Source organism: Musca autumnalis, unplaced genomic scaffold (assembly GCF_047663935.1).
Source record: "Musca autumnalis isolate F117 unplaced genomic scaffold, ASM4766393v1 scaffold_4, whole genome shotgun sequence".
NCBI lineage: Eukaryota > Metazoa > Arthropoda > Insecta > Diptera > Muscidae > Musca > Musca autumnalis.
This window is the reverse complement of record NW_027411977.1, coordinates 88433213-88450264: the sequence shown is the minus strand read 5'-3', so window position 1 is coordinate 88450264 and position 17052 is coordinate 88433213. Positions and strand designations below refer to the sequence as shown.

General features: G+C 35.7%; 4 protein-coding genes across 4 annotated transcripts; 2 read left to right on the top strand and 2 right to left on the bottom strand.

The window, feature by feature from the left end:
* Positions 1 to 4427: 4427 nt before the first annotated feature.
* LOC141403015 (uncharacterized) lies at positions 4428 to 4842 on the bottom strand. The gene is made up of 2 exons (XM_073985148.1): positions 4831 to 4842; positions 4428 to 4766 (listed from the first exon to the last, which is right to left on the bottom strand). The coding sequence occupies exons 1-2, from the start codon at positions 4840 to 4842 to the stop codon at positions 4428 to 4430; spliced, it is 351 nt and encodes a 116-aa protein (XP_073841249.1).
* Positions 4843 to 5479: 637 nt separating this feature from the next.
* Positions 5480 to 5918, top strand: LOC141403014 (uncharacterized). Its single transcript, XM_073985147.1, has 2 exons — positions 5480 to 5491; positions 5559 to 5918. Exons 1-2 carry the CDS (start codon positions 5480 to 5482, stop codon positions 5916 to 5918), a joined length of 372 nt encoding a protein of 123 aa, XP_073841248.1.
* A 2804-nt stretch (positions 5919 to 8722) lies between these two features.
* Positions 8723 to 9155, top strand: LOC141403013 (uncharacterized). The gene is made up of 2 exons (XM_073985146.1): positions 8723 to 8734; positions 8799 to 9155. The coding sequence occupies exons 1-2, from the start codon at positions 8723 to 8725 to the stop codon at positions 9153 to 9155; spliced, it is 369 nt and encodes a 122-aa protein (XP_073841247.1).
* A 4026-nt stretch (positions 9156 to 13181) lies between these two features.
* On the bottom strand, positions 13182 to 13650 carry LOC141402453 (uncharacterized). The gene is made up of 2 exons (XM_073983759.1): positions 13639 to 13650; positions 13182 to 13571 (listed from the first exon to the last, which is right to left on the bottom strand). The coding sequence occupies exons 1-2, from the start codon at positions 13648 to 13650 to the stop codon at positions 13182 to 13184; spliced, it is 402 nt and encodes a 133-aa protein (XP_073839860.1).
* Between the last annotated feature and the right edge of the window lie 3402 nt (positions 13651 to 17052).

Below are 17052 nucleotides of genomic sequence, written 5' to 3'. Positions count from 1 at the left end.
GTAATAATGACACAAACACTTTATCTACCATTATTTAGTAAAAACCTGCATTAATTTCTTTCATGTTTGGTCCTTATTAAAAGATGTCATGAAGTGTCCTTATTATTTTTCACACACCAAACTACGACAATTCGCATAAAATATAAAAGATAAACAAAATATGGTTACAAGCAATCAAAATATTTTAATAATACTTTTCCTAACATTTTAAGAAAACAATAAATTTTATAAACAAAAGTAATTTTCACTTTTTTAGTCAGTTTTCAATGTAATCTTGGTTATGGATTGAAGTGTCCTTATTATTTTTCACACCACTGTATATAATAAAAATATATATAATATAGCCCAGAAAACAGGCAATACCCTAAAACAGGAGGAGGCATTGTGACTCACAAGAGAGCCCATGTGCTCTAAGTGAGCGTAAATTTGTTATCGCTCACAGCTTGTGTAGATGCTAACACGTTGTGAACAACAACAAATTTACGCTCATTGAGAGCACAAGAGAGACCCAAAAATGTTCTCTGCCTCACTCTGCCCTAAAACGACTTTTTACAAATACAAAGAACAAGATTGACGACATGGATAAACACAATTTAATATACAAGATTGAATGTAATGGAAATGAGAAAGAAACATGTGGGCAAATGTACGTTGGTACCACAAAAAACAAATTAAAAAAGCGAATTTCAGGGCATAAATCTGACATCAAAATGCGTAATCAAAATGCAGTACAAAAAACGGCATTAGCAGAACACTGCAAAAGAAACAACCACCAACCTAACTTTGAACAAGTAAAAATACTCCAAACTGAAAACACCTACAACAGGAGAATGACTTTAGAAATGCTGCACATAAATAATCTTCCAACAACAAAGAGAATAAACTTTAAGAGCGACACAGACAATGCTGCATACTGCTATAGACATTTAACACATAAGAGAACGTACAAGAAGTAAATCAAATCAGTGCAATATTTACAAGCGACGATAATGGTGAAGCCTATCATAGTTTTAATTTAACTTGACACTTTATTTGATTTTACTTGTAAGCTAATTTTGTGTTTATTTTGTGTTTGTTTAATAATATAATAATTTATATTAAAATGCTGTGATATTAATAAGTACACACTTTGTATTGTAGATTTTCCCTGAGGATGCAATTCAAGAAAATTGCGAAATATTGGAAATTATGAATAAATAAACAACATTAAGACCTCAAGCTCAAACAACATTTATTATTTTATTTTTTATATTTTTTACAAAAACTTATTATATTCTTAAATTGTGAAAATATTTTTGTAAAAAATCGCGCGAATTTTTCAAAAATATTTTCGACTGCGGCGCTTTTAGTTTTTCAGAATGTATTTGAATATTTTTATAAAAACTTTTTATCTTCTCAAATTGTGAAAATATTTTTTTAAAAAATCGCGCGATTTTTTCAAAAATATTTTCGCCTGCGGCTCTTTTCGTTTTTCTCAGAAAGTATTTGAATATTTTTACAAAAACTTTTTATCTTCTTAAATTGTGAAAATATTTTTTGTAAAACATCGTGCGATTTTTTCCAGAAAGTATTTGTGAATTTTAACAAAAACTTTTTATTTTCCTGTAGGCAGCATTTTTCGTTTAAAATAGGTTTAAAGGCAAATTTTGAATATAGTTCGATTTGAGATGGCTACTACTTATTTTGTACTTAATTTTCTTAAAAATTTTAAATCAATTATACATTTTTTATGAAATGAAAAATGCATATGAACATAGAGTTAATTTTTAATTTTTTTCTTATACATTTGAAATAAAAATTGTATTTAAATAAAAATCACTTAAATTTTAAAAACGGACATAACTCCCATTGGGGCTTATGTCCGCTAAGGGGGGGTCGGACATAGCTCCCAAAAAATTTGGGAGTTATGTCCGCAAACCAAGGCGGACATAACTCCCAAAATCGTTTTGGGAGTTATGTCCGTTGGGAGTTATGGCACGGCACCATTTGAGACTATTTAGCGTAAATTGTTATTTTTTTTTCGATTTTTGGTCAGGTTTTTTTTTGGAAATTTGGCCACTGCGCGTTGGTTCAAAATCAATGACAAATTTCATTGATACAACGCAATTTTCATTCAGTGTTCATTCAAATGAATGTCCAGTGGCAACATAAGGGCCGACTATGTCGTCCTTCCACCTTCTAATAATGTATATCTTATATACCTGATGAAGCTATAGGTATCGATATGTTGCCTTCTAATATAAAAACTTGCTTTAAAATGAGAGCAAAGCTTCGTTATGCAAAACATCTGGTATTTCCATTGATTTGTAACATATTTAAGAAAGTAGGTGTTGTCGGGTCTTATGGCTAAACTATGCACCATGAATGGGGGAAACGGACACGTTCGTAAGTTTTACATATACAGCGCATTTAAAAAAAGGGCGCAGGGAACCTACGACTTATCCTGATGACTTTATTTTAGTTTATAGTACTAAAATACGTAATTTTACAAAGTCCGATCTGGCTTGTCAATATTTTTCCTATATATATTCACCATAGATATTTCAAAAACAGTTTGGATCGAGCACACATAATCTTCTGAAAGAATTAATTATGAAAAAACATCAATAACATATATGTATTTTGTGACCGCATATAACGAAAATGTGAATAAAAACGGTAGAATATGGTCCTAAATCGTATTTAAAAGGGAAAGCTTCGGGAGATGTTAAATATTATAGCTATAAATTTCATTTGTTCAGAGACTCATAAGGAAATTTAATTTGGAATATATATTTCTTCTTTTGACACAATCCCCAAAAAGTGAAGTATTTTAGGAGATTTTGACTCAGTATGGAATAAATTTTAATTAAGAGTCTAAAAGTTTAACAAATAATTTCTACCTATAATATCTAATTTTGTAACGTCATTTTCTTAACAAAGTGTTTTACTTAGATATACAGTTTGTTCTAGGACTTATAGTGAAATTTTGTGTAGAATATTTCTTCTTTTAACAACTTTCATCTAAAACTAAATTTCATGTTACTTTCATGCATCAACCCGAAAAAGAACAAAACTAATTTATTCAAAAATATTTGGGTGTTTTGTTGACAAATTTGATGTATATATTTTCTTGATATATATTGCAAATACATATTTCATTTATTCAGCGACTTGTATTGAAATTTGATGGAGAATATTTTTGTCTTTGACGTCTTCTATCTAGAATGACGTTTTGTAGGACAAAACTTAATAAACTCAGATAAAGTACAACATTAACCCTAAAACGTGATTTTACTTTTGGCAGATTCCTGGCGTTTAGGTACGATTTAAAGTTTTGGTGTATTCGGGGACCTATAGTAAAATTTTATGGCAAATAATTTTGTAGAATATTTTGATCTGATACGATCTCATTTTAAAGGACTTTTTAAACGTTTTTAAAAAAAATGGGCCAAAAAGACCCCTTTAGTGACTCGCATGAGGGTTAATTTTTTTCATAAAAAGATACCCCGCATTGTTGTCAGTAATATTGCCAAAGACACTTTATACCTAAAATGTAAGGATTCCAAGGAATCTGATGTCGAATATTTCAAAACCTGTAGAAATGGGCGGAACTTCCCACGCCTATTTAGGTTACTTCTCGACGTAAACTTTTAAAACGCCGATACACGTGTCTTATTTTTTCGGTCCTCTTTCATAATCTGGCCGAATTGTCTTGTAATTATTTTTTGTGTTGTACAGTGTTATATATGCGGATATTTTGTTCGAGAACGACACACGAGAATGAATTGAAAACGATTCATTCGTCGCTCAGTTTGTGACAGGAAAAGCTTCGATTTCGAATATCGGCAATAATATTATTAGCGAATGAATAACGATAGTTTCTACGATAGTGGCGAAAAATATTTGTTGTGGAGTTTCTTGATGTTTCTGTTCTGAAAGTTGTGCCGAACATTCGAATAATATCAGCAACTGCTATGGGGGTATAGTCTGCTATACCTTCCCCTCTACCCCCAGAAGTGGAAATAAAGCATTTTATTTTCACACTTCCAATACGATGACATCGAATTCCATATAAAATTATTTATAGCGCAAGACCAATAAAATAACCAAAATTAATAATAACAACAAAAAACGAAAAACAACAACGGCAAACGAAACAAAACACATGAATAAGAAGGCGAGCCTAAAGTAGCCACTGGTCTTACGTTTATTTCGTCTGTCAAAGTGTAGTTGTCTGACCGTTCTTGCCAAGCAAATGACGTACATATGTATGAACTTTTTCCTAACAGTTTTTTAGACTTAATAGTGATTCCCAGCCTGTCTAGCAAATTGTTTTTATAGCTTTAAGCTATAGCTATAAATAAATCACAAAAAATATACACTTGTTTAAATATTGTGGGGTAACATTTATTTCTTATATCGTTTCTAATCCAGGCTCAAAGTTTTTAGAACAAAACTGGAGCTGGGGCAGCGGCGTAAGTCAAAGGAGCAGAGTAAGCGAAAGGAGCAGCATAGGTGGCAGCGTATTTGGCAACAACGGGAGCAGAGTAGGCAGCAGCAACAGGGGTGGTGTAAGCAGCAGCTACAGGGGCAGCGAAAGTCTTGGCAACCACTGGAGCAGTGGCGATACCATTATAGTTACGGGCAACATATTGACTGCTGGTGGCAGTGACAAATGGAGCAGGGGCAGCAGCAACAACAGCAGCTGGTGCGGTGTAAGCCAAAGGAGTAACCAAACCAGGCTTGGCAGCAGCGCAGGCAATGACGGCGAAAAGGACAACGGCCTATACAAAATAGGAAAAAAATTAATATTTCATTCGTTAATGTTAAGCTCTTTCTAAAACTTACGAATTTGAACATGTTGATGGATTAGGATTTGTTGAGATTACTCTGAGAACACAAGAATTTCTGATACCATTTTCGGAAATGTTCAATCTATTTATAGCTGACAATAGCATGTTGAATATCGAATAACTGTTAATTCGAATAGTGTATTGTAAACGCGTAGATTGTGTGGAATATCAATTTTGTTGTTTGCACGAAGCTTGCTGTTATTTGAATAGTTTCAGTTTAGTTTCTCATTCAAATTCAAATCACAAAATTTGGGTTGTGTCTTGGAGTGGTATTATTATTTCTCCGTCATGAAAAACAAAAACATGAGAGTCCTCATGATTCATAGTAAACTCCCTAAATTTTTATAGGCTTTTTGCGTTGATTAGAATGGTCCCGATTCTGGGGCCACAATCCTTTCACATATTACTTCTAAATGCAGACCGGCTAAGTGAATTAATTTGCACTTGTTTATTGTTGCATCAAATATCACATTGTGTGATACGAATTTTAATAAATAATTAAGACAATGGTAACACAACACGAAAATAACATTAAATTTTGCCGTCCACAGTTCTCAAGTATAAATAGTTCAGTTTACTCCCGAATATTGTATCAGATATTCTTGTGTTCTCACAGTAATCACATCAAAGCCTAATCAAGCAACATGTTCAAATTCGTAAGTTTTAAATGTTGGTAATAAAATATGCATAAAATATTAAGATCACATTTTATCTATTTTATAGGCCGCTGTTATTTTCGCCATCATTGCCTGTGCCGCCGCTAAACCCGGTTTGGTTTCACCTTTGGCTTATACCGCCCCAGCTGCTGTTGTTGCTGCCCCAACTCCATTTGTCACTGCCACTAGCAGCCAATATGTTGCCCGTAACTACAATGGTATCGCAACTGCCCCTGTTGTTGCTCCCGTTGCCGCCCCTGTTGTAGCTAAAACTGTTGCTGCTCCAGTAGCTGCTGCTTACACCACCCCTGTTGCTGATACCTACACCGCACCCGTAGTTGCCAAATACGCTGCCACATATGCTGCTCCTTTCGCTTACTCCGCTCCCTTGACTTATGCTGCTGCTTCAGCTCCAGTTTTCTTTTAATAACTTATTAAACCTGGATTAGACACGATTTAAGAAATAAACCATGCCAAAGTAAAATCGAAAAAAATATATATTTTTATTAGGGAATCGGATTGGGTTACAAATAATAAATAAAAACATTTACACAAAACAAAACCATGAAAAACAAGAGAAAACTTCTCGTATTTCATACAATACAACCCGATTCTATTTAAGCCATCTTTGTGTAAGATGTTAATACACCACAACCTTTATGTTCTGTTAGTTCTTCATTCTTACCACATGATTCTGTTTGTAGCAAATCGTAATATTCGTCAGAGACCCTAAACTCATATCCGCACAAAATTCTAAGTCAATATAACCATGTTCGTTTGTCCGTCTGTTGAAATCGAGATACCGCTCGCAATTTTAAAAATAAAGCTTTATAATTTGACATATTCCTAGGGTGTGTTTTGGTATATTATTCCTAGGGTGCTTGTTATTTAAAATGGGCTATATCGGTCCACGTTATGATATAGCCCCATAGAACGGTACCTCCAGATTTTCGGTATTTTGAAGTTTTAGCCTCATTGTAACACCAAAGTAGATGAAAATTGGAATTTAGTCTTCGTTGGGGGTATAAAACTTTCCACCAGAAATTGTAGGACATAGGCCCACGTATTCATATAGCCCCCCATTGAATGGTACCCCCCTACATATTAGCCATATTGTTCAACCGAAATGACTGAAATTTTTTATTTAGTGTTCGTTGGAGTTACAAAACTTTCCTCCAGAAATTTCTCGATTTACACAGCCTTAATAGAAAGTCACTCCCCATTTACTCCCCTAAAGATGAAAAACCTTAATACAGTTACAAAACATAACTCTCAAAAAATCAGATAGTATAGGTCTACGATTAACGTAGGGGATGAAAGATACCAAGGAACGGTCCTGATCGGCTTTAACATGGCAAAGTCCAGGATTTATCTTGGCCCCTCTATCATCTCAAGTGGTCACTGACCTCCCCGTGGTGTCACCTGGGGTAGCTGCCTTCAACACCCGTTAAAGGTAGTGAGCTAAAATGTGCCGCGCGTTCACCCATAAGAACGTTAAAAGCTTGGGTTTGGACACAGGGTTAGTAACCCTCCTCTAGAAAAAACAGCCTACTATGAAAAAACAAAAGAAAAGAAAAACAAATCCCTCAAAAGTTGACGACTCCCGCAAACGTTTTAAGGACCATGATCTGCGAATCTGCACCTGGAATGTTCGCACTCTTTATAGAGAAGGTGCAGTTTTCGCATTGGCAGATGTACAAAGTACAAAGCCGACATTACTGCCATACAGGAAATACGATGGAATGGGAAAGGCGTCACAGCAACACCTAAAAGTGACGCACTGTATTATAGCTTAGCCGATAGCCTTAAATGCTAGTGCTATTTTTTATATAATTTTATTGTAATTTTTTATTATAATAAATATTTGAAATAAATAAATATAGTATTATAGCTGCCATGACACAAAGCATGAGTTTGGTTGCGGATTTGTAGTTGGTCGGAGGTTAAAATACCTGGTCTCCAGCTTCACACCAGTGAATGAAAGACTTGCTACACGGAAGATTGTAATTATTGGTCCGATCTTAATTGTTTTTCATGATACTGCAGATTGCAAGGTTGTCTTGTCGTTGTCGTTTTCGTCCAGTAGCATTACGACACTCCTGATCGTACCTTTGCCGAGTGGTTTTAATTACGTAATAATAATATCTACATAACAAAATCGTTGTGACCGATCCTATATTAGGTATTAATATCAAACAAGTGAAAACGGCATTAAGTTCCACCGGGCCGACCCTACACCATAAATTATATTGGAACCAGATTTGAAGTTAAAAATATAAGAATTCCCAAAATCGTGGAGTACAAGTCCAAGGGAGCTATATCAAAACATATTTCTGGAAAAAAATCTTGTAGCCCAAGCGAAGGCTAAATACCAAGTTTCAGCAATTCCGATGGGATAATGAGGCTGAATTCCAAAAATCGGGACATATGGTTTTATGGGGAGCTATATTAAAACAACCACAATTTTTGGTGTAGAAGTTTCTGATAATCCTAAATTAAAGTTACAGTAAATTATGGTAAGACATTTAGATAAAAACATCAAAATACCTGATATCGGACGGTACCGTTATATGGTGGCTATACCCAAACGTGCACGTTTGTAATTGTTTTTTACCTCTGGAAATACAAAATCCAAAAAAACCTTCAAAATTCATTAAAGGGACGCGTCGCGTTATATTTGGACTATGCCAAAGCGTGGATCTATACAAACAATTTTTGTTTCTAGCCTCTGAAATTATAACCAATTTTTAATTAAATTTTTATGTAATTTTAGCTAAAAACTCATCATAATATGATACAGGGATACGAGGTTGTAAAATAGTCATAACCCTAGTACACATACAGAAGAATTATTTCGTTTCCTATTAAAAATTAACCCACATTCTAGCTGACCATTATGTTGTACCGTTTTAATGTTGGCCTATTGTGAATCACAATTCCGTACACATTGATGTAGGTCTTGCAATGAACTTATTTAATATTCCACACACAATGGCATCATTTATTTTGATTAAAGATAGCAACAACTTTAACGCACAGAAATAATATTATGTTCGGAATTGAAATTAAATATTGACCATATCACAAATTCAAGAACATTTTTGAAGGGTACATTAAAAAAAGAATTAATGAACTCTGCGACAACTGTGGTATAAATAGGAAACAAAACCACTCAGAGATTATCAGTTATCAACTTCTTGAAAGCATAAACAAACCTTCAAACAAAGCAATATGTTCAAATTCGTAAGTTAGAAATAACAACTTTTGTCAACAACTAAATAAGTAATGTTATGTTAATTAATTTTAGGCTGTTGTCCTTTTCGCCATAATTGCCTGCGCTGCTGCCAAACCTGGTTTGGTAACTCCTTTGGCTTATACCGCCCCAGCTGCTGCCCCAGCTCCATTTGTCACTGCCACTAGCAGCCAATATGTTGCCCGTAACTACAATGGTATTGCCACTGCTCCAGTAGTTGCTCCCGTTGCTGCCCCTGTTGTAGCTAAAACTGTTGCTGCACCAATTGTTGCCAAGACTTTCGCCGCTCCTGTAGCTGCTGCATACACCGCTCCCGTTGTTACCAAATATGCTGCCACCTATGCCGCTCCATTCGCTTACTCCTCTCCTTTCACATATGCTGCTGCCGCTCCGGCTCCAGTTTTCTTGTAAAAAACTATCGACTGAATCTAAGTGATCTGATCAAAAATAAACTAATAACTTATTGAAACTATTTATGTGTGTTTATCATTAAAATGTAATGAGTTAGAGAGTTTACTTCATTCAGGAACCTCTCTCGTAATTAGTACTAGCAGATAGCTACTGCCGTGGATTTGTCAGTCAGTAAAAACTTACTCATAAGTGCAATGGGACTGATTTTTATTAGCTGCAGGTGTTAAAAGTCCCTCCTTGTTTATTTTGATATATTTGTGTGAAATATAATTTACGTTTTGACTTTCTAGACAAACTGTTCCCATGAGCCATTTGGTATGGGCCACTGGAACCCATATTGAAGGCAAAGAAATCCACACTATACATACTTACCAATGGGAAAAGTTGTCTCCCAGGCCTCATCCCTGCGTAGCACAGTGTTGCCGCTTCCATACAAAAGTTTACAAAAATTGAAGGGGTTGACCTAGGTTGATGCATTTTTGCACAAGTACTAATGAGACCACAGGAATGAAAAATATCAGCTTCGGTCCTTATCGGTTCAGGTTTGTATAGCCCCCATATATAACTTTTCCCGATTTTGCTACAACTCGTTCAAATTCAATATGTGTTATTTTCTTAGGCCATAGAATAGCTACACCGATTTTCACAAAAATCGGTTTAGATTTGGATATAGCCCCTATATATATCTTCCCCAAATTTTGCTATAACTCGGTCAATTTTAATCGAATAGCCTACCTTGAGTAGTTTCACCGATTTTCGCAACAATCGATTCAGATTTGGATATAGCCCCCATATATATCTTCCCCCGATTTTGCTATAATTCGCAAATTTTTTAATGAATAGCCTTCAAATTTAACATGGAACGTTTCCTCAAGCCCCTGTTCAGTTTTACCGATTTTGATTTGGCAAAAATCGGTTGTAGAAAATCGGGAAAAAGATATATGTATATGGAGGCTATATAAAATCTGAAGCGATATATCTCAGAAGGTTGCAGGGATGGGTAGATTTTTTTTCGCTTCGGAAGAGATGTCCAATAAACGGAAATCAAGAGCCAAGGTGGCAATCAAAAGATATACTGTACGAAATATTAAGAATTTTTTTATTTTTATACCCTCAGCATTTATGATAACCCCCGTTAACACTTTCATACGGGCCAAATGTTCGAAGATAGGCCAAATATGTTTGGACGAAATGTGTTTCAGACAATTTGGGGTCGATTTAGAAATAACTCTCAACGGATCAACCGATTCAGTCCAAAATTTGGCTTTCGTAATATTTTGACCAAACTTAGTTTAAGTTCGAAGATGGGTTATATCGGTCCACTCCTTCCGTTACCTCCCGCAAAAAAGTTCGAAAATGTTTAGAAAATTTGCGCGTACAATAACTCTTGAAGGGAATAACCGATTTTGTTCATACTTTGCAATTCGTAAAATGTCTACCAGACATAGATAAGGTTCAAATATGGACTTAATCGGTCCACCGCGTCGGGTACCTCCAACACAAAATTTCGTATATGTTCAGTTTAAGGCCTGCTCTCGAATCGCTTTGATTTTTGTTGTAACAACTGCCCCACATATGACGGTACAAGTTTCATCAGGGGCAAGTCCATACTTCCTGAGAAAATAACCTGAAAGTTCCAAAAAATCCCTTTGACACCGTGTGTAATTGTTGGATCGCAAGATAACTCTCGAACGAATCTGTCGAGTCGGTTCAAAATTTTGCCTTCGTAATATTTTGTCCAAACTAAGTTTAGGTTCGAAGATAGGCCATATCGGCCCACTCCTTCAGGTAGCCCCCCCCCCCACAAAAGATCAAAAATGTTCGGAAAATTGTTCACACGATAATTTCTGATGGGAGTGACCGATTTGGTCCATACTTTACACATCCTAATATATCTACCAGGTATAGGTCAGGTTCGAATATTGGCTTTATTTGTCCACTCCGTCGGGTACCTTCCACACACATTTTTGGATAAATTCTCTTTAAGACCTGCTTCCGGATCATTTTGATTTTTGTTGAAGCAACTTGCATTCGCTGCCTCAATTACGACAGTAAAAGAATTTTCAGGTGCAAGTCCATACTTCTTGGGAAAAAGCCCGAAAGTTGTAAAAACCGCCTATGGCACCATATTTAGTGACTGAAAAGCTCGAACCGAATACAGCGTTCGGATATGGATATCGTAATATTTCTTGGAATATTAGATGAAATTCGAAGGCGGCAGGAGTGGACCTTCCGATACCTCCCCCACAAAAGTTCGAAAATATTCGCTAAAATGGTACTCTAAATATTGTCGAAACTCTGCTTAAAAAAGGCCTATCTATCGATATCCCACTAAATGCGAAACTTTTTTTTTGAAAAAAGTATTTCAATCCACACAGGCTGAGGGTATATCTCTGTCGGCAATGTCGACTGATACTTTTTTAATTGGTTTGTTTTCGCTTGATTTGGCTTTTTTGTCAGCGACTGAGCATATATCTCTGTCAGCACAGTTGATTGCTACTTTCTTAATTGTTTTGGCTAAATTATTAACATTTTCGGAGCTTTTTGGACATTTTATCCGGAAGTATGGGCTTACTCCGGACAGGACCGTTGTAGCACAATTTGCTGAAAAAAATCAAAACGATCCGAGAGGAACTCTTAAACTTCACTTTTACCGAATTTTGTGTGGGAGGTAGCTGAAGGAGTGACCGCTATAGTCCATATTCCAACCTGATACATGACTGGATGAAATAATACGATGTGTAAAGTTTGGACCAATCAGAAACTCCTTGCGAGAATTATCTTGCAGATTTACCATTTTAATTGGCGTTCTCAGGATTTCTTGGAGCTTTTAGGCCATTATCTCGGCAAGTATGGACTTGAGCCCAAAAATATTGTACATTCGTAAAGTAAGCCGCAGGACAACCTGCTAAAACAATTTTCAAAACGCGAAAGGAGCTTTAAACTTCACTTTGTCGGAATTTTGTGTGGGAGGTACCCGAAGGAGTAGACCGATATAGTTCATATTCGAACACGATGTATATCTGGAATGAATAATACGATGTGCAAAGTTTGAACTTTTGTGGGGGAGGTACCCGAAGGAGTGAACTGATATGGCCCATCTTCGAACTTAAATTTAAGTTTGAACAAAATATTACGATACCCTAGATTTGGTTTGAATTGGTTGATTCGTTCGAGAGTTATCGTGCAGACAGGCGGACAGACAGACACGGATCTAAAACCGTTATTTCTATGAGGCACACCAAGTTGTATATACCTTTCTAGCCTAAAGGCTGAGGGTATAACAATTAATGTTGGTTCCAAAAAGTACGATTAAGTACCAAAAGTAATATAATTATGACTTGTTAAAATACTTATCACGTTTTGCTATTGTCTCCCTACTTAACCAACTCGGTGTTGAGAACACCGAGGGGTTAGACCCACGTAAAACTCAACATACCTGTCATTCCCAAAAATTACCAAGGCCAAGATGTGATGGCAACTAAATTCACGGGCTCCTTGTTATCATTGCATATGACTTTGAATCCTGTTTAAAAGACAACGGAGCCAATCTGAAGGTTTAAAAGTTAGCAATCACATATTTTCTTTCAGGTGGTCTTCATTGTGTTTTCGCTGCTTTCTACTACGTGAAAGGTGGGACCTGGTCGCATAATACCCTGTTTTGTACTACGCGAGGGGTGACCCTGCCAGTCACCTTCTGCCGTTGGTCAGCTTGTGTAGTTGCCTTGACAGTCGGTTTCCTTGCCTTCAGTATGGGTTCTAGTGGCCCAAACCACAGGGATCATTGGTTTAGATTAGTATCCAGAAAAAACAGACTTATAAATATTAGTTCCACTGCACTTATAAATAAACTCTTACTGACTGACATATTTGTGATCGGAGCTATCTCTGTATATGGCTTCATAGTGATATAGGCCGCTAAATTAAGTAAATTCTCTCATTACTCATTCATTAAACACAAAGGATTAGTTTCAATAAGTTACTAGTTTATTTTTGATCAGATCACTAAGATTCAGTCGATAGTTTTTACAAGAAAACTGGAGCAGGAACGGCAGCAGCATAAGTCAAGGGGGCGGAGTAAGCGAATGGAGCGGCATAGGTAGCAGCGTACTTGGCTACAACGGGAGCGGAGTAGGCAGCAGCAACAGGGGTGGTGTAAGCAGCAGCTACTGGAGCAGCAAAAGTCTTGGCAACAACTGGGGCAGCAACAGTTTTAGCTACAACAGGGGCGGCAACGGGAGCAACTACTGGAGCAGTGGCAATACCATTGTAGTTACGGGCAATATATTGACTGCTAGTGGCAGTGACAAATGGAGCTGGGGCAGCAACAACAGCAGCTGGGGCCGTATAAGCCAAAGGAGTAACCAAACCGGGTTTAGCGGCGGCACAGGCAATGATGGCGAAAAGAACAACTGCCTATAAAATAGATGAACTATTATTTTAGCATTTAGTGCATATTTTAGTAACAACTTTTTAAACTTACGAATTTGAACATGTTGATAAGTTTGACTTTGTAGTGATTACTGTGAGAACACAAGAATATTTGATACTATATTTGGAAATAAACAAAGATATTTATACCACAAATGTGGGCGGTAAAATGTACTGTTATTTTCAAATTGTATTACTTTTAATTGTGTGTTGGTTACCCATCATGCTGTACGTATACAGTACATGGTCTTATTTATTTAAATTCGTATCACACAATATTATGTTTTACAGCAATAAACATGTAGACGAAAGCAAATCCAATACAAATGAACTCTTTTAAGCGGTATATTTTGGAAGGGTGGTGTATATGACAAATAATGTGTAAAAGGTCCATGGCGTCAGACTCGGAAACTTTTTAAGCAACATAATGAATTGTTAGTTCTGTGATTAAATGTCAAATAACAGGTAATTAGTTGAAAAAATATGTTATACCCCATTCCAAATACTAAAAATCAAAGGTACCTACTTAAGCGGACATTATTATAACCTCAGTCATATCAGAATTTCACATGTTCAATACCAGCAGAGGACTTAATAAGAATGAATATATAAAAATACGGTACTCTGACTGTTAAAAGCCTTGTTTCTTTACTTTTTAATAGTAAAAGTATAAGAAGAGAATTGCTCTCACGTAACAAGTTTTACACAAAAGGAAAGGAACGGAAAAATAGTAGATCTGGCACCAATGTCAAAAAACAAACAATAACAACAAACAAAATAAATTTCACTGTTTGTAATTTTTTATTTCACTGCACAGTGTCCGATTTTCCAAAAAACCTGGCCAAAAATCGAAAAAAAAATTATCAGTTTACACTAAAAAGGGTCAGATATTGTTTATAGGATCCCAGTGCGTGTAGTTATGAAAAAATATATACATTTCTTGTTTACTAAGTGGGTATAAAAGCAGGTCGAAGTGACCCTATTTGAATTTTTTTTAATATTTACGTTGTTTATAAATCTATGATATTATGCAAAATAAACAACGGATATTAAATATTTTCTTTTTGTAATTGTAATGAAAGGTATGTGAAACGTATTTAAGATGTTCAGTGTCGCCAATGAATTGTGCGTTCTTTAATAATTGATGTCCATACTTGTTAATTTTTTTCAAGATAAATTTTCACAATAAATTATGACAATAGTTGTGAGTAAGGTCGAGTTGGGCCGTGTAATTTATCATTTCATAAAAAGGAGGGTTTTTTACCAATTTCCATCGAAACATCCTGCACATATTTGCTTTTGTTTTTATGTGATATTTTGTCTTGCAGGTATGTACAGATTTTCTTTCATTCCGAATGTCAGAATATAGTATAGGGTCACTTTCTGGCGTTTGGGTATAATTTGGAGTTTTGGTATATTCTAATACCTATAGTAAAATTTTATGGCGAACAAATTTCTAGAATATTTTGGTCTGATCCGATCACATTTTATAGGAGATTTTAAAGATTTGTGGAAAAAGGGACCAAAAGGACCCCTTTTATGACTCGCACGAGGGTTAATTTTTTAAAGAAAAATATTCCTTGCATTCTTGTCAATTCTGCAATTTAGCAGAGAACATTTTTGTCTTTGAGGGCATTCTTCTAAAATGATGCTTTGTATGATAATTTTGCCAAAACTCACATGAAGTACGCCCTTAACCCTAACATGTGTTTAAAATTTTGCATATTTCTGAAGTTTAGGTAAGGTATAGGGTTTTGGTGTATTCTAGGACCCATAGTAAAAATTGATGGCGAACAAATTTGTAGAATATTTTGATCCGATAAGATCACATTTTATAGGAGGAGGGACCCCTTAAATGACCGCCTGAGGGTTATATAATATCAAAAATGTAATCATGTAATCCATTCATTTTTAGGGTTTTGGCCAGGTTTTTCGGAAAATCGGACACTGTGCACTGGTTTGATTTTTTATTATTTATATTTATTTTATTTCTTTTTATTTTGCTTTGACAATGAGTCAAATCAACAGTTTCACAGATTTTCCACTTTTTACACCACGAAATTTGTCGAGAAGAGAGTAGTAAAAGAGAAAGCCATTTTGGCATGCTCTCTTAAATATTGCTTCCAGTTTACTACTTTTTGAGGTTAAGGAACGGTTTCCGAGTTAAAAATGGTAAAACTGGTAGAACTTTAAGAAATTTTAACTTAAAGGAAAGGAACAAAGCTTAAGTTGGTAATCTAGTTCGTAGTTCACTGTACTAGTTCCAAAACTACTCATACGGTTTGGAACTAGTATAGTAATATAAGTTCATAAAATCTAACGTGGGATATTACGTACAAACAGGGTATTCATACAAATGATGTGGGCCATTGGAACTGCGTATTGAACTAGATAATTTCATATAGTTCATTTGGCACAACTCTACTGATTGTTATACGAGTATGCGACTATAACAAATAGCAGACCCAGAGTGACAAAATTTTCAAAAAAAGTTTTTGTTTTTTTAATTTTCCCATATTTTTAAAGTACTTAAAATTTTTCGGTAATTTTATACATGGACTACACTGGACCGCTGACACGGATGGAAAGATTATTTTATTCTCTGGAGCCCAAAGTGCTAATTATACCCTCATCATATATGCTAACGAGGGTATATAGACTTTGATAGGACCAAAAATGTGCCTCATCGAAATAATGGTTTTAGACCCCAAGTATGTTTGGACGAAATGTGTTTCTGACAATTTGTAGTCGATTTAGACCTGTCCGTCTCTCTGTCTGTCGCGCACGATAACTCTCGGACGAATCAACTGATTCGAACCAAATTTTGCACTTCGTAATGTTTAAGTTCGAAGATGGGCCATATCGGTCCACTCCTTCCGGTACCTCCCACAAGAAAGTTCAAAATTTTTCTGTAAAATGGTGTGAACGATAAGTTTCGATGTGAGTAATCGATATGGCCCACGCCTTAGGGTGCCTCCCACACAAAATCCAGAAAAAGTGAAGTTTAAGACCTCCTTTCGGATCGTCCATACTTCCTGAGATAATGGCCTAATACCTTCAAGAAACCTTGACGGCGTCAACTAAAATGGCAAATCCGGAAGATAACTCTCACATGGAGTTTCTGATTGGACCAAACTTTGCACAGTGTGTTGTTTCATCCAGTCATGTATTTTGTGTCCCACACAAAATTTAGAAAAAGTGAAGTCTTAAACTTTTCTTTTCTCGGATCGTTTTGAAATTTTTTCTGTAGGTTGTCCTAGCGGTCCCATTACAGCGGTACAATTTTTTCCGGAGTAAGTCCATACTTCCATGTTTGGTATGCGTAAATGATTTGGTGTAGCCCACATTACGGTACCTAAAATTTTCACGTATTTTGAAGCAAACTCGTAATACAAAATATATTTTATATACGGTAATATGTTTGCTTTTTTTTTGGTCAGAGGCTGAGGGTATATCTCTATCAGTA